This window comes from Mobula hypostoma, chromosome 12 (assembly GCF_963921235.1).
Source record: "Mobula hypostoma chromosome 12, sMobHyp1.1, whole genome shotgun sequence".
NCBI classification, from domain to species: Eukaryota; Metazoa; Chordata; class Chondrichthyes; order Myliobatiformes; family Myliobatidae; genus Mobula; species Mobula hypostoma.
The window spans coordinates 65607014-65628626 of NC_086108.1; the positions used below are offsets into that span (position 1 = coordinate 65607014).

At 39.0% G+C, this 21613-nt stretch overlaps 1 protein-coding gene and 1 long non-coding RNA gene across 8 annotated transcripts in view; one reads left to right on the plus strand and one right to left on the minus strand.

Moving 5' to 3' along the window:
• The window catches only part of LOC134354873 (inaD-like protein), a 332069-nt gene that overhangs the window by 253473 nt on the left and 56983 nt on the right, over positions 1-21613 (plus strand). For all 5 annotated transcript variants that reach the window (XM_063064296.1, XM_063064298.1, XM_063064297.1 and 2 more), the window contains exons 36-39: positions 3867-3996; positions 6385-6521; positions 10081-10164; positions 19011-19204. In XM_063064296.1, the coding sequence (XP_062920366.1) occupies positions 3867-3996; positions 6385-6521; positions 10081-10164; positions 19011-19204 (545 nt within the window). The remainder of the gene's footprint in view (positions 1-3866; positions 3997-6384; positions 6522-10080; positions 10165-19010; positions 19205-21613) is intronic.
• LOC134354875 (uncharacterized) overlaps positions 12880-21613 on the minus strand; it is a 35069-nt gene continuing 26335 nt past the window's right edge. For all 3 annotated transcript variants that reach the window (XR_010019913.1, XR_010019914.1, XR_010019912.1), the window contains 2 exons: positions 19094-19274; positions 12880-13290 (listed from right to left, as the gene is read on the minus strand). This is a non-coding gene — a long non-coding RNA (uncharacterized LOC134354875). The remainder of the gene's footprint in view (positions 13291-19093; positions 19275-21613) is intronic.

The window sequence follows — 21613 nt, forward strand, 5'->3', positions numbered from 1 at the left end:
ACATCCACTAAGTGGCAGTTCTGTAGGTGAAAATACCTTGTTGATGAGAGAGGTTGGAGGAGGTTCAAGCTGACAGAAAGGGAACAGTAACTCAAATTACAGGTTAAAACAGTGGTGTGCAGAAGAGCATCTCTGAGTGTACAGCACATTGAATCTTGAAGTGGAAGGGCTACGGCAGCAGAAGATCATGAGCATACACTCAATGGCCACTTCTATTAAGTACAGGAGTAGCTAATAAAGTGGCTATTAAATGTAGGAGTTTATAATATAGTATGAGGGTTTTTACACATAGCTTGCTGATACAGATGGGCAAGGTGAAGCAGAATGCTGCCAAAGTTAATATGATGAAACTACAAAGGTTGTCCTTCACCAGTTGTTCATAGTCAAAAAAATATTGAGTGCTATGGTATTGTAAGCAATTTATAAAATTAAGATTGTTTTCATAAATCAGAGCATTGACTACAAGAGGTAGGATGTTATGTTAAAAATGTTAAGTATAAAATGTTGGTGGAGTATTGTGTGCTGTTCTGGTCACCTACGTACAGAGAAGATATCAGTAAGTTTGAAAGAGTGCAGAGAAAATTTACGCAGATGTTGCTGGGACTTGAGGACCTGAGTTATAAGGAAAGATTGAATAGGTTAGGACTTTATTCCATAGACCTTTGGCGAATCAGTGAAGATCTTAAAGAGGTATACAAAATGCTGAAGGGTATAAGTAGAGTAAATACATTCAGGCTTTGTTCCCTGAGGTTGGGTGAGACTTATAACTAGAGGTCGAAGGTTTAGGGTGAAAGGTGAAATATTTAAGGAGAACTTGAGAGAGAATTTCATCACTCAGAAGGTGATGTGAGTGTGAAACAAGATGCCGGCAGAGGTGGAGAATTGCAACATTTAAGAGAAGGTTGGATAGGTGTGTGTGGGGTAGAGAGAGATATGGAGGGCTGTGGTCCAGATACAAGAAGATGGGACGAGTCAGCCTGGTCTGGAGGGGCCAAAGGGCCTTTTTCTTTGACTCTATAACCATGACAAAGAAATTAATGTTGGGAAGGAAATGTTCTTCCTATTTTGAGTTTTCAGCTTGATTTAATACAATCAGGCTGGAACAATTTTAACTTTAACTCATCTTGAACTGTATGAATTTGAATTAAACTGACAGTAAGATCTATCATTACTAATTAAATTTCAACAGGCAATGTAATTTCATTTTCCCTAATAGTTCACTGAAAATTTGAATCTGGTTTTGCATTTTAATAATAAATGCAAACTGAATAAATTGTTTCAGTAAATTGATATCTTGAATATTTTAGATTAGATTAGATTAGGTTCAACTTTATTGTCGTTGTGCTGAGTACAGATACAAAGCCAATGAAATGCAATTAGCATCTAACCAGAAATGCAAAGAAGTGTTAGTTACAAAATAACTGCGAATAAAAAGTAAGTGCTACAGCACACAAATATAAAAGTACCGAGACAGTACAATATGGGTGCAATACTGCTTAGCGTTGTGATGAGAGACTCTTCCTGTGCCTGCTGGTGCGGGAGCGGAAGAGAGTAAAAAGTCCATGGTTAGGGTAAGATGCATCCTTGATAATGCTTTTCACCCTGCCCAGGCAGCATTTATGGTAGATGTTCTCAATGGTGGGCAATTGGGTGCCGATAATCTGCTGGGCAGTTTTCACCATACGCTGGAGTGCTTTGCGGTCCAATACAGGACAATTGCCATACCACACTGAGATGCAGTTGGTGAGTATGCTCTCAATGGTACAGCGGTAAAAGTCCGTCAGTGTCCTGGGACTGAGGTGAGCTTTCTTGATGCTCCGCAGGAAATAAAGGCGCTGTTGTGCCTTTTTGATCGGGATGGAAGAGTTCAGGGACCAGGTGAGATCCTTGGAAATGTGGACACCAAGGAATTTGAAGCTTGATACACGCTCCACTACAGCTCCGTTGATGTAGATGGGGACATGAGTGTGGCTCCTAGCATGCCTGAAGTCCACAATGATCTCCTTGGTCTTCTGGGTGTTAAAGGCCAGGTTGTTATCGGCACATTGCACAGCCAGGTGCTGGACCTCGTCCCTGTAGGCCGGCTCGTCATCCCCTCTGATCAGGCCAACCACCGTGGTGTCATCTGCGAACTTGATTATGGAGTTAGATCCATGTTCTGGAACGTAGTCATAGGTGAAAAGGGAGTACAGAAGAGGGCTCAGCACACAGCCTTGAGGCACGCTGGTGATCAAGGTGAGAGTGGAGGAGGAGAGGTTGTCTAACCTAACTGATTGGGGTCTGTTAGTCAGGAAGTCCAAGGTCCAATTGCAGGGGGATGAACTGATACCAAGCTGGTGAAGTTTGGCGATCAGCTTGGAGGGAATCACAGTATTGAATGCCGAACTAAAGTCAATGAACACCATTCTGATGTAAGAGTTAGGGCTGTCCAGGTGGGTCAGGGCAGAGTGAAGTGCCGTGAAGATGATGTCCTCTGTTGACCTGTTGTTGTGATAGGCAAATTGATGGGGGTCCAGGGTAGTGGGCAGACAGAATTTCAGATGTGATAGAACCAGTCTCTCAAAGCACTTTGCAATGATGGGGGTGAGTGCAACTGGGTGGAAGTCATTCAGGCCCGTGGCAGTGGAATGATTCAGCACTGGCACGATGGTGGCAATCTTGAAGCTTGTGGGGACAACTGCCTGGGCCAGGGACAAATTGAAAATGTCCGTGAAGACCCCGGCCAACTGCCCTGCACAGACTCAGAGCACACGGCCAGGTATTCCATCCGGACCAGCTGCCTTCTGTACATTCACCCTACTCAGGATGGCGCAAACATCAGAGGTGGAAAGTGAGAGAGGCAGTTCACCAGGTGGGAGATCCGCTTTGAGGGTGACCTCCTTGTTCTCTTGGTGAAAGTGAGCGTAGAAGTAATTGAGCTCATCAGGGAGTGAAGCAGAGCTGGAAAGGGGCACAGTACTGGGTGGTTTAAAGTCTGTAATGACCTGTACGCCATGCCACATGCGCCGGGGGTCCGAGGAGTTGAAATGCTCCTCGATTCTCTGTTTGTATATGTGTTTAGCCTGAGAGATTCCCCTTCTCAGGTTGGCCCTGGCTGAGCTGTAAGCTTCCCGGTCTCCAGACCTGAAGACTGAATCTCTGGCGAACCTCTCTGTTCATCCATCGTTTCTGACTGGGGAAAAGTTTTATTTGTTTTTGTGATGTCACTCTATCTACACACTTGTTGGTGTGCTCAAGGACAGAGTTGGTGTATAAATCAATGTTAATCTGAGAGTCTCTGGTGGCATGAGCAGCAAACGCGCTCCAGTCTGTGTGCTGGAATTGGTGCTGAAGAGCAGAGTCAGCCCCCTCCAGCCAGATCTTAATAGTCTTCATTGTGGGTTTCACACGTTTAATGACCGGGCTATACTGGAAGAACTCAGCTGGCCAGGCAGCATCTATCGAAAAAAAGTACAGTTGACATTTTGGGCCTAGACCCTTTGGCAGGACTGGAGAAAAAATGCTGAGTAGATTTAAAAGGTGGGGGAGGAGAGAGAGAAGCACGAGGAGATAGGTAAATCCGGGAGGGGAAAGGATGAAGTAAAGAGCTGGGAAGTTGATTGGTGAAAGAGATTCAGGGCTGGAGAAGGGGGAAGTTCCCAAAGTAGGAGGTTAGAGCCATCAGTTTCTGACCTCCACCTCCTTTCTAACCTTTACAATTGAAAGTTGGGGTGCAAATATCAACAAAGAACTGACCTATGCAGACCAATTAACTGGCAGTTCTCTGTGGGAGTGCTGACCAAAGATTAGTATGTTCCAGTCATGTTCTACGTTATCAGCAGATTGAAATTAGATACACTGATTTCTGAATTACTTTCTTTTTATAGGCCATCAACCTTCTCAAAAAAGCAAAAGGAGCTGTAAAGTTGACTATCAGTTGTGAGGAGAGTTCCCTGCAACAATCTGCCCCTCCATCACTTTCATACCCTAACTCAGATTCTGAGTTTTCAGATAACAGTAAGTACCTCCAACCTTTCCACTTGCTAATGGAAACCTAGCTGGTATTACTGTTTCTTTGATAGTTTAAGGTTAATTGAAGCTGTCTTAATTGCTGTTCCTGGATTACATAGTGATATTTTACCCATTTTCAGCCTAAACTATGTAGGAATATTATTTCACAAGCATGCTGTAATTTCCTTTTACAGCCTTGTCTTCTCTAGACCTGAAGTACCACATATAAGCATTTATTGAAGTTGCTCTACTATTTATATGCCTAATTTCTGGAACAAATATCTCTGATAATAAAATAAACATCATGTGGGTGTGAAAGTCTTGTGGATTATCAATAAGGCAACATAGGCTGAGGTGTGATGAATAAGCTTTAAGCAAAGAGGTTCAGATATACTCCCATTATTGACTTACTCCCATCAAGAACCTTGAATCAGAAGCTATCTGAAGTTCTGCTGACTATCAAATTTTCCAAATCACGTTTGCAATCAGCACAGGGGCACAGGTCAAAACAAATAAATGTAAGTAATTTGCAAAATCTTCAAGAAATATCTTGAGACCCTCGAAGCAGTTTAACTCCAGTCTGAGCCGTACTTCCATTAATTTTGAGAATTTGCTTTAATAGCTCTCTGCCTACTTCCTCTTTTTCTGTATTTTAATTTTTACTTATTTACAATATTCACCTATTTCAAATTTTATTAAGATCTATCTGGAAATGCAATGACCATTCACAAACTGATAAATATAAATATGTATTTTATAATTTATGCAGTATCACTTTTTAATTGTGCTCATTTGCAGAGTCTAGTTTTTGCCCTCATAATTCCAAAGTAGCAGTAATTAATATACAATTATAGTCATTATTGTATGTTGGGTAGACAATAAATTTAGAAGGCAGGTCATGATCGAGTGGTGGATCAATGTAAGCTTCCAATGCCCTCTATGACATCAAAGTGGAACAAGCTCTGAGAATACAGTAAAAAAACCCCATCAATATTGTGAAATTTTCTATTGCCTAAATGGCAAAATCTGGGAAGTATATTTTTGTGACAGAAAGTGATTACAATTACAGCCAAATGACGTCTATTCACCAGAACATAAGTGAAATTAAGGGTTATGAGGAAAAGACAGGTAGATGGAGCTGAGTTACGGACAGATCAGCCATGATCTTATTGAATAATGGGGCAGGCTCAATGGGCCAGATTACCTACTCCTGCTCCTATTTCTTATGGTCTTATGAAATGTATATGCCACAAAAATGTTGAAATATTAAAATCTTTCAGTGAATTTAAAGCCAGTACTGTCACACAGAGCATCTATCAAAGTAGCAAATAGAATTGCAAACAGATTAGAAATCATGTATATTAAACAGTGTAGTGCTGTTTGATTACATGTGGAATTCAATGACTAATTCTAGCATCCAAAGCATAAGAGCACCATCAAATGTTTAGAGATTAATGAAGACTTGTTAGGTTAAGGCCCTCATCTGGACTGCAGAGGGAAGATAGCCAGTACAAAGAGGGGAGGGGGATAGTGAGGGTTGGGGCAAGAGCTGGCAAGTAATAGGTTGATCAGAGTGCAAAGGAGTGATTGACAGCTGGATTCAGGTTGGGGAAGGAAGACTGAAGATGCAATCTCTTGCGTCTAAATCTAAATCATGTAGGCACCAAGAAGAAGAATCACAAGGCTAATACCTAGTGTTTGTATCATGGCTAGAATGAGATTTCTCTGACTCTAAAGGAGCCATTTGAAAAGTGATCCTACAAGATATTTAACATTGTTTGGAAAATGTTAACCCCAAATATTACCTCAAGTTTATTTCCAGATGTGATAAGGAAGATAATGTTTACTGTGCAAAGTTTGGTTAATGTTTGGAATAAAATTTATTTAGAGCAGCATAAGCAAAAGTCTTTTAATTATTTTAGAAGTAATTAGCTGACATTAAAGGTGGATCCTGTATCACTGTAGACTAGAACTTAGATAATTCTTACTGACATACGTTGTGAAGTTTGTTGTTTTACAGCAGCAGTACAGTGTAATACATAAAACAAATTACTATGTTATAATAAGAAATATAAAAAATTAATGTGAATAGTTAGGTGGATGAATGGATAGTGCAAAAAAAGAGCAAAATAGTCATGCTCATGGACTATTCAGAAATTTTTTCATGATTTCATGACTATCATGATTTTTTGCTTTAGAAACTGTTCTTTATCAGAGAGGCTACCTGGAATTCTAGTAGCAGATTATATATTAATATATATGTTTACTCAGAACCCACAGTTCCCAGAGCATAGGCAATGCTGTTTTCTTCAGAGCCTGGCAGTCCAATGAACTTTCTGTATGTTCTTGAGCCTTTTTTCAGTTTAATCATACATAATTTTCATTTTTGTAAAGCTAATGTAGCTGTTCCTGCAATGGTACCAGATCCAGCAACTTGTCCTATAGTCCCAGGCCAAGAAACTGTCCTGGAAATTTCAAAGGGCCGTTCAGGGCTTGGACTCAGTATCGTGGGTGGAAGGGACACACTGTTGGTGAGTAATTTCTTTCTGGATATGAGAAGCTAAAGGGAATCGTATAATATTTCATCATTACTCTAATGACTGGTATAACACAAGACTTAAAATAAGGAATGCAAGTTATTTTTTTATTTTGCAGAGTAGTAAATAGAGTATTGTGAAGTAGTTTAGCAGGCAAGGCCAATGAAATATATCCCGAAGAAGGATCTTGGCCCAAAGTGTCGACTGTGTGTTCATTTCCATAGATGCTGCTTGACCTGCTGAGTTCCTTCAGCATTTTTGTTGCTTTGCTCTATTCTATAAAGTTGCTGGTACACAATAAAAGCAAAAATCTTCAGTATCTGCAAAATTATGTTTTAACCAAGCTGTGAAATGTTCCTAAAGCTAGAAGGTGCTTGGCCCGTGCAAGGGGAATTCAAGTAACATTATGCTTAGATACGAAGTATACACTGAAAAATCTGTTGATACCCCAGAGGCATACCAGGGCATTGCAGAAAGGTTTGTCCATGCTCTGCTTGTCGTGGATCACTTACTTAAAATTCAGATATGACTGCAGTCAGAGGATATAGCTGCATAGAATGTGATTGGTTGGTATGTGGGAATAGGCTTTTGGCTTAGGAGAACAGTTGTTGGGTTGTGAGTTTAAAGATGGGTGAGGATGGTTACTTTAGTGGAAAGAGGCAGTGTGAGCAGGCCTGAAAGAGAGCATGAGGTAAACTTCAGCATTGCTCAATGACAGGCATGCTTTGAAGCTATGTAAACTAATTTTTCCTCAACAACATCCTTCAAAATATTGCACTAAAGCATATGCATGTTGGACATTGAAAGAACCTGCTCTGTACAGGTACAGTCTGTGACAGGAAGAGGCTGCTTCGACTGATAGGTTGGCATGAATTAACCTGGAAGCCATTGTAATTGAAATCCAAGCCAAGAAAAATAATTTTCATACAAAATGCTGGAGGGAGGAACTCAGCAGATCAGGCAGCCTCTATGGAAATGAATAGATAGTGGACTTGTTGGGCTGAGACCCTTCTTCGTGACTGAGAAGGAAGGAGGAAGATGCCAGAATAAAAAAGTATGGGGAGGGGAAGGAGGCTAGCTGGAAGATAATAGGTGAAGTCAAATGCTTGGGAAAGGTCAAGGGATGGAGAAGCTGAATCTGATAGGAGAGGAGAGTGAACATAAGGTGTTGCTCCTTTACCCTGAGGGTGACCAAGTGGAGGCCAAGGACCGACATGTCGGAAGGGGAATGGGAATCAAATCTGCTGATGCTGTATATCTAGATGCTCATGCACTGGAAGAGTAGCAAACATTTGAGCTACAGAACTCCTTTACATAGTTGGGAGTCTTTTTCATTTGGTACTCAGTGCAGTCCACTAATAACCAGTCCATTAAAATGGTGCGGATCTCAAACATTAAGCATATATACCTAGAACTCCATTGCGTGTTCATTGGTGTGCGTATGTTTATTTTTTTCCAAAGAAAAATCTTATTGGAATATATGAAATGAAAATCAGGTGGTTCCATGAAGGGCAGTACTTGATCTGATTACCACAGCTAGTATACTCTGGAGCTGCTAAATATCTACCTCATAGTTTTAAACACTTGGCCATCATACACTATTGCAAAACATACAAATGTGCATGTATACAGTTGAATTAATACAACAAAATGACCATGCATTGTTAGAGGTACAAAAGTTTTTTTTAAAAAAGCCTACAATCTTCTCAATTTAGTGAGCACGTTTCTGATAAAATGTGTTTGACCTGAAACATTAACTCTGTTTCTTTATCCATGGATGCTGTCTTACCTGCTGGGTATTTTAGCATTTTCTGTTTGTATTTCAGTCTTCCAGCATTGACAAATTTTTAAATTTTGTTTTGATAATCACTGTGGCAACTTATCACTTACTAGATAATGAATTTTAGGACCAGTGCACTTGTAAAAACCTTATTTTGCCTTTATTTTTGATATCCATCTACAAAAACATATCTACAGAGGATGTGGGTTAACTGGTCCATTCATTAATTGTGGCAACTCTTAATGAACAAAAACTAATCGCGAAAATAGCCGGGATTTCATTCATTTATTTGGGACACATTGCACACTTAACTGGGACAGGAGACTGTTGCCAGGCAGATTCTGACCAGCATCAGTCGTGTGAACTTGTGTGGCCTTTAGACTCTTCACAGTACAAAAGTGAACATTGTTAAAATAGTGTCAGTTCCATGTTTGTGTTGAAAAAGCACTGATCTTTCTTACTGATAGTTGGCAATTAATAAGCAGTAAGACAACTCAGAATTGTTTTGCTCACTGCAGTTTCAAACATTCAGGCTTAGAGATTCCAGAAACAGCCAAGAGTAAAAATGTAATGATCTCACTACTTCAACAAGTTAGGAACTATGAAGGATTTGGAGGATGCAATGATTAAAAGCATCATACAAGGGCAGTCCATTTTCTGCACTTGGTGTATACCTAATTTTGTTCATTTACAGTCCATCGTGTCCAACAGTGACTGTGAAACCTGTGTGGGAGAGTTCTTAAAGTGGAAAAGCCATTGCACTGGGACAGTTCAGGGTCCTCAGAAGTCCAGGTCCAGTGCTACAATTAGTCGTCACACACTGGGTCTTCCTTGGTTGCAATGGATAACCATCTCTTATTCTCTGTCGCTCTACACGAAGTGCCTTCTTGGCCATTGGATCTCTCTCTTGATCTCATCCACCCAATCAGCCAGAGCTGACTTCACATGCTAGGACAGGCATGTCCTCATTTTCACCACGGTATATTACCCCCCCCCCCCAGTTACCCTGACCTGGTTTAGCCCGCCTGTCAAAACGATGTACTAGGGTGTGGCTGCTGTCGCGTGCAAACAGCTACTTGGAGCCACAGGTGAGAGTTGAGTGTGTGGCGGGGACCAAAAGTGAGTGAGCTGCCCCAGAATGGACATGACATGCCCCTTCACCATATATACTAGCCCTCCCTGGACATCCTATACATGACCATGTATACTGGATGAATTCCTCTATTAATAATAACTATTATTGCACAGTTTTATAGGATGGTAGTGGCCTTGGTAGTGTTCTAATTTGTTCTGCATTTTGTAATTTGTTCATTTAAAGATATAATATGATCAGTTAAATGGTTTTAAAACTATTTCCATGAAACTTCAGCTAATTGGGGGAGCCTCATAATTGGGGCTCAATGTGTCCCAATTAACTGCAACCCACTGTACTTCATTTCCATCACCTGCTTTTTCTTTTTGTACATACACAATTTGTACACTTAGAGAGCAAATTAAGCAATTCATGAATACTAACAAGGGAAAATCTACAGATGCTGGAAATCCAATCAACACACACAAAACGCTGGAGGAGCTCAGCAGGCCAGGAAGCATCTATGGAAAAGAGTACAGTTGGCGTTTTGGGCTGAAACCCTTCAGCAGGACTGGAGAAACATTAATGAATTAATGAATTAATGAATTCTACTGAGTTTTATCCAAAGTGATTTGGAAAACTATTTCTAAATGCATACAAATTCTGGTAATGTTAGTTATTAAAATGTGACTTTATTTCAGAATGCAATAGTTATTCATGAAGTATATGAAGAAGGTGCAGCTGCTAAAGATAATAGGCTCTGGGCTGGTGACCAAGTATTGGAGGTGAGTATAGAAGTGATGTGTTTTGGACTGACAGTACATAAATATTATTACTAGTGGCAATTCCTTTTTAGCTAAAAAGGTTAGATCTCCCACCCACTTTCACAACCACATCATTCAACCTGTTTTTGTTTCCTCCAGAAATATTTCGTGCTTAAATCTGTTAATACAATATGATCATCCCTAATAACAAATTGCTAGCATGGGATTTAAGTGTTTGGTTTACAACTAGACATTCTGATTATTCATCTTTTATATCTTTACAGAATATAACTAGCCACAGCATTGACCTTTAACCTACTAGGGTATTTAATTGTTTTGAAAAAAGATTTAAATGTGGAGTTTTTGTTCATTCTACTAAATAACTTTGTTTACAAGAAAATGATTGTAAAGCCATAGAATCAAAAAGTGACATTGCTTGTTCCTTTAAAGATAACCTCAGGAAAATAATTTACCTTGATTTGTATTTTGGGTAGAAAACAATGGATGGGGAGATGAAGATAAAACTGAATGATTAGGCTAGCCATAGAAATCCAACTTTTATCCGTACCGGTATTCTATAGTTTGCCAAATATGTAATTACTTGTGAATCCTATCCAGTGCTTTTTTCAATAATTAAGAAAATACTGGTTATAAAATAGGCAGAGCCAGAAAAAGCATTACATGCTAACATTGCACAGCGATTCTGGCAATTTTATGCATGTCTAAATGAGAGAAATTTTATTCTGATAATGCCCCAAGGCACACTTTTGGTGGCTAGCTTGTCAGTAATATGAAAGTATACACTGCACACTGTTTGACATGATTGGACACATCATCTGTAAAAAGAAATGGCAACGAGCTTCTTCCAGTGCACTACCAGTGTGAGAAGTTTACGTTTAACAGTTAGATTTTGATCATTATTGTTTATATGCTATTTAAAAATGTTGTAGTGCATGGTAGTACATGGTAGGTTTTCCTGTTATTAGAAAAGAAAATTATTTTTGCCTGATTCAAGCAAAATTTTAATACTTTACTGAAATTGAAAAGTGGTTTTAAAATATATCTCAGTCCTAGAATAACATCGTAGCTACTGAATCTGCTAAATTTGTACGGTATGCTTGTCTTACATATCCATCTAATTCCTTGTTATTTTAGAAAGGATTATCACATTTTGCACGAGGTTATAGGTGAAAGTGAAAGATTATGGAATTTAAAAGCAATCTGGTAAAACCTGGTTCATGATTGGTTGTAAATAGCCGAGATTAGAGTTTGTTGTCTCGGTGATGGAATATTAGCAAATCCTATTCAGAATCAGAATCAAGTTTATAATCCTGTCTAATATGACATGAAATTTGTTGTTTTGTGGCAATAGTACAGTGCAAAAGTATGAAATTGCTATGGATTATAAAATAAATGCTGCGAATAAAGGAATAATGAGGTAGTGTTCATGGGTTCAGGGACCATTCAGAAATCTGAATACTGAGGGCAAGAAGCTGTTTTTGAATTGTTGAGTGTGGGTTCTTCCTCCCTGATGGTACTGAAAAGAAGAGGGCATGTCCCAAATGGTGAGGGTGCTTAATGATGTTTGCCCCCTTCTTGAGGCATCATCTCTTGAAGTTGTTCTCAAAGGTGGGAAGGGTGGTGCTTGTGATGTAGCCGGCTGAGGCTACAACCCTCAACCGCCTCTTGCAATCATGTGCATTGTTTCCTAAAATTTTATCCTGAGATTTAAATTTATCAGGCGATTTGTAAATTAACGAGATAAGAGTTAAAAGCTGTTTTGTGGTTTTACTAAATTAATGGCATGAAGTTATGAATGAATATAGAAAAATTAAAACAGTGAACAAAACTTTAAGTTTGGTGTAGAAAAGCATAAAGTTATTCAACTAGGTCTGAGAAAGTTATATCTTTTTTTAAGGGTGAGAGTACATCTAGATAGCAAATTTGGTTTTGCTGTCCATGTCCACAAATCATTAAAGGCAAGTGCACAAACAAATAAACTGAACAGGAAAGCTAATTGCATTTAAAGAGCACTGGGAAACTGGAAATGCCTTTGAATGATCTAATCCAGAGCAACGAGTTTATTTCTGGATGCATCAGGAAGGAAATACTAGCTTACATGATATCAGCAGAGAGATACCAGTATTTAAAGGTTAAATTACAAGGATGAATTTCATGAGTCCTGTCTTTATTAACTTTAGAAACTTAAGGAGTAATCTAATCAAGTAATTTAAACGCATGAATGGATTTGATACAAAAAGTATGTTTTCCCACTGGATGATATCTTAAAATTAGCATTCGTATTAGGATCTAAGCAGGACACTTTTTTATGAATAAAGTAGTAGAAATCAGGAAACCTTTTTCCAATATTTTTAGGCAAGTTTTCAGGGAATGAAGAAGAGAATGGGAAAAATGAACATGAAGTACAGAATTAAGTAGAGTGTTTGAACTTTCTGGGGCGGTAATTCTTCTGCCAGTTGAAACTTTCTCCTTATTCAGCTCATAATTTTGAATAATTTTATAAAAAGTTTCTCTTCTTTCTATTTAAAACTTTTACAGTTGCTTTACAGAAGCCCCTCTTCCTGATATCATTTGTCTTCATGTCCATTGACCCCTGCATCTCTTTGGATATCATAAGTGCTAAGCTTCTTACGAATGACAAAATTAAATATTTGTTTTACAAAGTTCTTGATTGTTGTCTTTTTGGCCTTTTACGTGTGTTGCTCATTATTTCCTTCTAATTTGTTCTTGGCACAACTTTATTTTGTAAGTCTTCATTAAATCAAGCACAAATACAGAAGTATAAAACAGAAATTGGTTGAGTTACACGCTGAGGTGCTGAAGTATGGCATTGGAACTATGACGCAATCTCAAAAAAACGTGTATCTTTTGTTATAGGTCTTTGTTTGCAGTGTTGTACCAGACACACAACAAAGTATCACATGGTAACATTTTAATAAGAATTAAAAAGTAAAAGTTAAATCTTTTCTTCCCAACTTTTCTGTCCTTGAGGAACAGTTATGTAAGCATCTGCAGTGATACCATCAGTCTCCATAATGCATTCATGCAGCCCACAGGCACTGTGCAGGTACATCACCACGAAGTAACTGAAATGTTCCTACACGCAAAGCCTTTGTTGCCATACAGCTGGAATAAAGACAGATGAGAAAAAGTTTACAAAACGTTAAAGATTTTCTTTGTTGCATTGTATTTCTTTATACCCTTCAATTAATAAAATCAATAGTATGTGATTTTTCAGTTTTCATTCTAAATATTCATGGTATGCATATTACAAAGAGAAACATTTAAAGTGCTGCGCAGTTTTCAGGCCATGTAAAAATTTCCTGCTCAGAGCAACGGTTGGTCCACACAGCTGTAAAAACAGTTGGAAGGAATGTTGTTCACAGGCCAAGTTAGTGTGGTCAAGAAGATAGCTGAAATAAAAAACTATAATATTAGCGAGTAAAACATATTCATGTACTGTATCTTCCAGTAATTTTGGTTAGCAGTCAGTAGAGGAATGGTGAAAAGGATCAGAAGTCGAGGAAAGATAAAAAGATTAGAGACTAAGAAGGGCTGGAGTTAGTTTTACAAAGGAGGACCAGAGGCCAACAAAGGTGGAAAATCCCATGCAGCGTTAGAGTCGGGGGGCGGGGGGGAGGTGGGGAGTAGTACAGGAAAAATAAGCTTGGCAAGAAACTAAATGGAAATTAGTAACCAGCAAAGAGTATAAGGATAGAAATTCTATACACCAGAGCAGTACAGAGCTCAAGGTATTACCTGCACTGTTGTAAGTAAAAGCCTGTCTAAATGTAACTAGTAGATTTTTGTTTGAAAGCAGTGTTTTGTTAGAGCTTTACATTTTGATTACAGGAAAGTATATTTTATTCCTGATAGGTAGAAGTTAAATACTTTTCTGGTCAAAATTGACAACAACGAATTTTAGTTTGGTCCAAGTGTGCCATCTATTGGAGTTTCTGTTATGGTGTTCTGTTATGGTGTTCTGCTATTAAATGAAAATTAGTTAGCTTGTACAGATAAGCTAATTAAACACAAAACCAAAAGTTGAAAAACTAAACTGAAAACATAGGCTTCATTTATGTGCCTATTGATGCTGAGATACATCCTAGGATGCACTGGGACACATCATCAGGTGATGTAACCTGGGGTCATCAGGTGTTTTGGGTCTTTCAACATCAGACACTCATGCCCAGGTGACCTAGCCAGGGTTAATCAGGACCTGGCTTGTGTCCCAGTAGTATTGATCCATGGGTCACAGTATGAATTGAATAATATAATGATTTAATAAATAGAAAGATAAAATCATTTTGATGCAATAGTTCAACTGTACTGTGAAAGTATTCAGTAATATATGATCACTTTATTTTTAAATTTGAATAACAAGGAAGAAACTTTCCTACATTTGACAACGACACAATAAGCCAGATTCACTTTTGCTTCCTTGTATTATTTTCTATTGTATTGCTTATGTTCCCTACGCAATATTCTGGGATCATTCAGACATGGATAAAGTACAATTCAAAACTGAAACACTTACTCAATTGACATGAAAAGTTAGAAAATAATTCCAGTGGTCACTTACCAATATTGGCAAATATAAAAACAAATTAATTCAATTTGTTATGCACTGATATCCAGAGAAAGAGAGAGAAAGAGAAAATGATATGTTATGGAATAATAATCACTGTTAAACAACCGTTGACCTGAAAAGAATAATGATATAAGTGGTGCAAGATTTTATCAAAAGTTAATGTGCTGGTTTTTCCTTATTTTTTATATTTTTATATTTTAGTTCAAAGTTCAAAACAATATGTTACCATATTACTTATCTTGAGATTCATTTTCTTGCGGGCATTTGCAGGGAAAAAATACAATAAAATGTTATACATAAGAAAAAGATAGTCAAAAACCAATGTGCAAAAGAAAGCAAGCTGTGCAAGTAAAAAATAAAACCGAGAACATGAGTTGCGAAGAGACTTTGAAAGTGAGTCGGTAGGTCATAGGATTAGTTCAGAGTAGTGGTCAATGAAGTTATCCACATCAGTTCAAGAGACTGTGGGTTATAGGGTAATAATTTCATCTATTTATAAAGCTTATTATTCTGTTGTGTAGATAAATTGTGTTTATATTTGCTTTAAGTGAACTGAATTAGATCAGCTCGTCTGGTGATTGATGAGCACATGGTGTTTGCCACTGACCACAAAGTATAGCCCCGAATTATATATCAGTAAGAAGTGTGATCTTTGATTTCAGTTGGTACAATTTATATAATTAAATGGTTTATGTCTTGTTTCTGCATCTCTTGGCTCTGATATGACATGGAAATGCTTCTAGTCTGTGCCAAGACAGAATCTCCCCAGTCCCATCGATCTGCACCCAGACCATAGCCCTGCATACCCCTTCTATCCATATACCTATCCGAACATCCCAGCTACAATCTTTCAGCCATGATTCAGTGATACATACAACATCATACCTGCCAATCTGCAACTGTGCTGCAAGTTCTTCTACCTTATACCACATACTGTGTGCATTCAAATTAATACCTTCAGTTCTGGATTCACCCTTTTTGACTTTGTCCACCTTTTACGTTGCAACTCATCCTGTTGACTGCAATTTTGCCTTATGAACAGCCTCTTCTCACTACATATTGCTTCTGTTTGTAACCCAGCTATCTCATTTTTGGCAGTATTATCCACCTTTCTTTACTAACTGTTCTGGCGCTCTAGTTTAAACCCCACCATGCAGCATTAACAAACCTTCCACTAGGATACTAGTCCCCCTCCAGTGCAGATGCAAACTGTCCCTTCTGTACAGGTCCCACCTTCCCCAGAAGAGAGCCCAATAATCCAAAAATCTTATGCCCTCTCTCCTGCACCAACTTCTTAGCCACGTATTAAACTGTATAATCTTCCTAGTTCTGGTCTCACTAACACATAGCACGGATAGCAATCCTGAGGTCACAACCCTGGAGGTCCTGCCCTTTAGCTTAGCACCTAACTTCCTGAACTCCCTATGCAGAACCTCATCCTACCCATGTCATTGGTACCTACATGGACCATGACTTCTGGCTGTTCTCCCTCCTACTTAAGAATGCTAAGGATTCCATCCGAGATATCCCGAACTCTGGCAACCGGGAGGTAACATACCATCTGGGACTTTTGTTCTCACCCACAGAACCTTCTATCCATTTCCCTAACAAATCTCTTATCACCATAGCATGAATACTAACATGGCATTTACCTCCCTCACCGCCAACTCAACCTGCAAGTTAACCTTCAGGGTGTTCTGCACAAGGACTCCCAAGTCCCTCTGCATCTCAGATTCCTGGATCTTTTCCATATTTAGGAAATAGTCTGCACATTTATTTCTACTACAAAGTGCATGACCATGCATTTTCTGACATTGTATTTCATTTGCCACTTTCTTGCCCATTTGTGTCAATCTTCACTGTGGAAGACACTTGCAGTATGGTGGAAATTCCAGGTGTCGGGGGTCATGAAGGGTGTAAAATTACCATAAATAGAGAGAAGTTCTTAAGCAATTGAAAGGTCTGAAGGTAGATAAGTGGACCAGTTTTTGTACACCCCAGGATTCTGAAGGAGGCGGTTGAAGAGATTATGGAGGCATTAGTAATGATCTTTCAGGAATCACAGAGTTCTGGAATGGTTCCAGAAGACTGGAAATATCACTCCACTCTTCAAGAAGGGAGAGAGGCAGAAGAAAGGAAACTATAGGCCAATTAGTCTGACCCCAGTGGTTGGGAAGATGTTGGAGTTGATTATTAAGGATGAGGTCTCCGGGTACTTGGAGGCACATGATAAAATAGGCCATAGTTAGCATGGTTTCCTCAAGGAAAAATCTTGCTGACAAATCTGTTGGAACTCTTTGATGAAGTAACAAGCAGGATAGACAAAGGAAAATCAGTTGATGTTGTGTGCTTGCATTTTCAGAAGGCCTTTGACAAGGTGCAACGCGAGGCTGCTGAACAAGCTACAAGCCCTTGGTATTAGAGCAAAGACTCTAGCATGGATAAAGGAGTGGTTGATTAGCAGGAAGCAAAGAATGGGAATAAAGGGAGACTTTTCTGATTGGCTGCCGGTGACTAATGGTGTTTCACTGGGGTCTCTATTGGGACCATTTCTTTTTATGTTATATGTCAATGATTTGGATGACAGAATTGATAAACTTATTGCAAATTTTGCAGATGATATGAAGATAGGTGGAGGGTGTGTAGTTTTGAGGAATTAGAGAGGCCACAGAAGGACTTAGACAGATTAGGAGAATGGGCAAAGAAATGGCAGCTGGAGTACAGTGTCACGGTCATGCACTTTCGCAGAAGAAATGAAAGGGTAGACTATTTTCTGAATGGAGAGAAAATACAAAAAATAACTGAGGCACAAAGGGGACTTCGGAGTTCCTATGCAGGATTACCTAAAGGTTAATTTGCAGGTGAGTCTGTGGTGAGGAAGGCAAATGCAATGTTAGCATCTTTTCAAGAGGACTAGAATATAAAAGCAAGGATATAATGTTAGGACTTTATAAAGCACTGGTGAGGCCTCACTTGGAGTATTGTGAGAAGTTTTGAGTCCATTATCTTAGAATGGATGTGCTGACATTGGAAAGGGTTCAAAGGAAGTTCACAAAAATGATTCCAGGATTGAATAGCTTGTCATATAAAGAGTTGTTAATGGCTCTGGGCCTGTATTCACTAGAATTTAGAAGATCAAATGGTGAAAGGTCTTGTAGAATTGATGTGGAGTGTATGTTTCCTATGGTGAGAGAGACTAAGACCAGAGGACACAGGTTCAGAATAGAGATGTGTCCTTTTAGGAGGAATTTCTTTAGCCAGAGAGTGGGGAATCCATGGAATTCTTTGCCAGTGGTGGCTGCAGAAGCCAAGTCTTAATGTATACTTAAGGCAGAGGTTGATAGATTCTTAATTGGTCAGGGCATGAAGGGCTATGGGGAGAAGGCAAGGAGATTGGGGCTAAGAGGAATATTTGATCAGCCATGGTGAAACGGCGAAGCATATGTAATGGATCAAATTGCCTAATTCTGCTCCTATATCTTATGGTTTTGTATTTAAACTTCTCTTAAGTAAGCCACAGGAACTATGGCCCTGCTCGCAGAATGCACTGAGGAATTTTCAGTTTCACTAAGTGTTTTTGATGATCTGAAGAATTTTATCAATTATTTAAAAAAATTTAATTAATTCGAGAAAAAAATAGTGTACTTTATGATACATGAAACTGCTGCTAATTAATTGAAACAGAGATGTACACTGAAATAATGAAAAATAAAGTGATTTTCCCATTTAAGTAAAGGTAGGCAAGTCTAATCAAATCAAGACAGACTAAGAGGTCATCTGACCTTGAACACTTTTACAAATCCCAATGTGTAGTGTGAATGAAGGTGTGAAGACTGGAGCGAGCTGCTCCTGTTTTATCCTGACAGCTCTCTGCAGACCTGCTGGATTGCTATTAGTACCATCTAGGCGAATGCCTTTCCATAACCTGTGTTTCATGGTGTATCACTCTCATTTCAGATTTTTCACCCATATTATTACTTCTACAATGGGTTGCTTATGCATAGTAAGATAAAAATTAGAGAACAAAAAGTTAAAAAGGATAAAAACTACAACAAATTGAAGAAAGGAACAAGAGAGGGCTTGGTGCCAGGAAATAGCAGAGAAACAGCAGTAGGGGAATAGAGAGGAGAAAAATCGGGAAGATTTTAAAAGAGAAAAATGTGCTGTACTGAATGTGAGGCACTGATAAATTTGTTTGCCTTTCAAATCTTGCTCCATGAGGAACATAAGAAAACTGCATTTTGCTTCCTTTTAGGTAAATGGAATTGATTTACGGAATGCAACCCATGAGGAAGCAATCACAGCCTTGAGACAGACGCCACAGAAGGTGCGACTTACTGTATACAGGGACGAAGCACAGTACAAAGACGAGGAGAACTTTGATATATTTCTTGTGGATCTTCAGAAGAAAGTTGGAAGAGGATTAGGCCTGAGTATCGTAGGAAAACGGTAGGCTGATTGTGTTCCTTCACGTCCTATTCAAAATATATTAAATGAATCTCCTCCTTTACATCCTGTGCTGAAAATAAATAACACAGTGTAAATAATTGTATGACTTTCTTCAGGACCATGTATAGATGGGAACATTGAGGAAATCCTCACTATATAAACTGACATAAAACAAAATAATTTTGATCATTATTTTATGGAATGTTCAGTGGAAGCACCAACTATCAAAAAGTCATGATCCACCTGAGCAGAGGTGTCATTTCATCAGCTTCATTTATACACGTCATGTACTGTCCAATGAGGGCTAAAAGGATCCACTCACTTCACCCCAAATAGATGAAATCTAATTTTTAAGCAGGGGTGTCTGTACATCCAGAATAATTTCACCATTGTAAAGTGTTAGTAATGTATGAGAAATCTGAATGGATTATTGAATGGTAACTAGTAGTGAACACAGAAATTTTGTAGTTGATATTTATGTGGTCGTTGAAATGAGATTTGATAAAGGCCCTCAAAAGAAGTCATCAGTAACGTGGAATTGAATGAAAATTACTGAATAATTTAGGAGACTGAGTGAATAGCAGAAGGCAAAAAGAAATAATATTTGGTTGGGATTCAAATGTAGAGATAAGACCATCAGACACAGGAGCAGAGTTGGGCCATTCAGCCCATGGAGTCTGCTCCACCATTCAGTCGTGGCTGATTTATTTTCCTTCTCAACCCCATTTTCCTTCCTTCTCCCTGTAACCTTTGCCCATGCTAATCAAGAACTTATCCTCTTTAAATATACCCAAAGATTTGGCCTCCACAGCCATCTGTGGCAATGAATTGCACAGATTTAGTACACTCTGCTAAAGAAATTGCACCTCATCTCTGCTGTAGAGGGATGTCCTTGTATTCTGTGTTCTTTCACTCCTCCTGCTGTCACTTTTTACAAGTGACTGTATCTCCACAGACAAATCCATTGAAATCCTAAAGTTTGCAGATGACATGACCGTAGTCAGTCTCATTTCTAATAATGACTTGCTATCAAAGAGAGGTAAACTGTCTTGCAGCACGGATGTTTGTAGCAACTTAGAGCTTAATGCTATCGAGACAGTGGAAATGAGGATTGGCTTCTTACCTGATCCCTTGGAACTTAATGGTCAGTCTGTGTAGTGGTTGCATCATTAAATTCCTGGAGACTGCCATTACCGTACATTGAAGTGGGACAAGTGGGACACTCAGCACTAGGAAAACGCAGCAGACATTGTTCTTCCTATGCTAGCTTTGGAAACTTAATATCTCAGGGTGTATCCTGATGAATGTTTACTTGGCCATCATTGAGAGTGTTGAGACCGTAAGGCCATGAGACAGGAGCAGAATTAGGCCATTCAGTCCATCGAGTCCACTCTGCCATTTCATCATGGTTGATCCCGGATCCCATTCAATCCTATACACTTGCCCTCTCACCATATCCCTTGATGCCCTGACAAGTCAGTAAGCTATCAACTTCCACTTTGAATATACCCATGGACCTGCCCTCCACTGCAGTCTATGACAGAGCATTCCACAGATTCACCACTTTTTGAAATTCCTCCTTTCTTCTGTTCTTAAAGGTTGCCCCTCAATTTTGAGGTTATGCCCTCTAGTTCTGGATACCCCTATCATAGGACATATCCTCTCCACATTCACCCTATCTAATCCTTTCAACATTCAGTAGGTTTCAATGAGATCCCCCCGCATTGTTCTAAGTTTCAGTGAGTACTGGCCCAAAGCTGCCAAATGCTCCTCATATTTCATTCATTCCCAGAATTATCTTTGTGAATCTCCTCTGGACTCTCTCCAATGACAATATATCCTTTCTGAGATATGGGGCCCAAAACTGTTGACAATAGTCCAAGTACAGCCTAACTAGTGTCTTATGAAGCTTCAGCATTATCTCAACTTGTGAATTAACCTTCTGGGAATCTTGTATGAGGACTCCTATGTCCCTTTGCAGCTCTGATGTTCGAATTTTCCCCCCATTTAGATAATAGTCTGTGGTACTGTTCCTTTTACCAAAATACATTATCATACATTTTCCAACACTGTATTCCATCTGCCACTTTTTGCCCATTCTTCCAATTTATCCAAGTCCTACTATAATCGCATTGCTTCCTCAGCACTACCGACCACTCTACCTATCTTCGTATCATCTGAAACTTTGTCACAAAGCCATGAATTCCATTATCCAAATCATTGACAAACAATGTGAAAAGTAGTGGTTACAATACTGACCCCTGAGGAATACCACTATTCACTGGCAGGCAACTAGAAAAACCCACTTTATTCCCACTCGTTGCCTCCTACCTGTCAGCCATTCCTCTATCCATGCTAGTATACTTCCTGTAAGACAGTAGGATTTTATCTTGTTAAGCAGCCTCATGT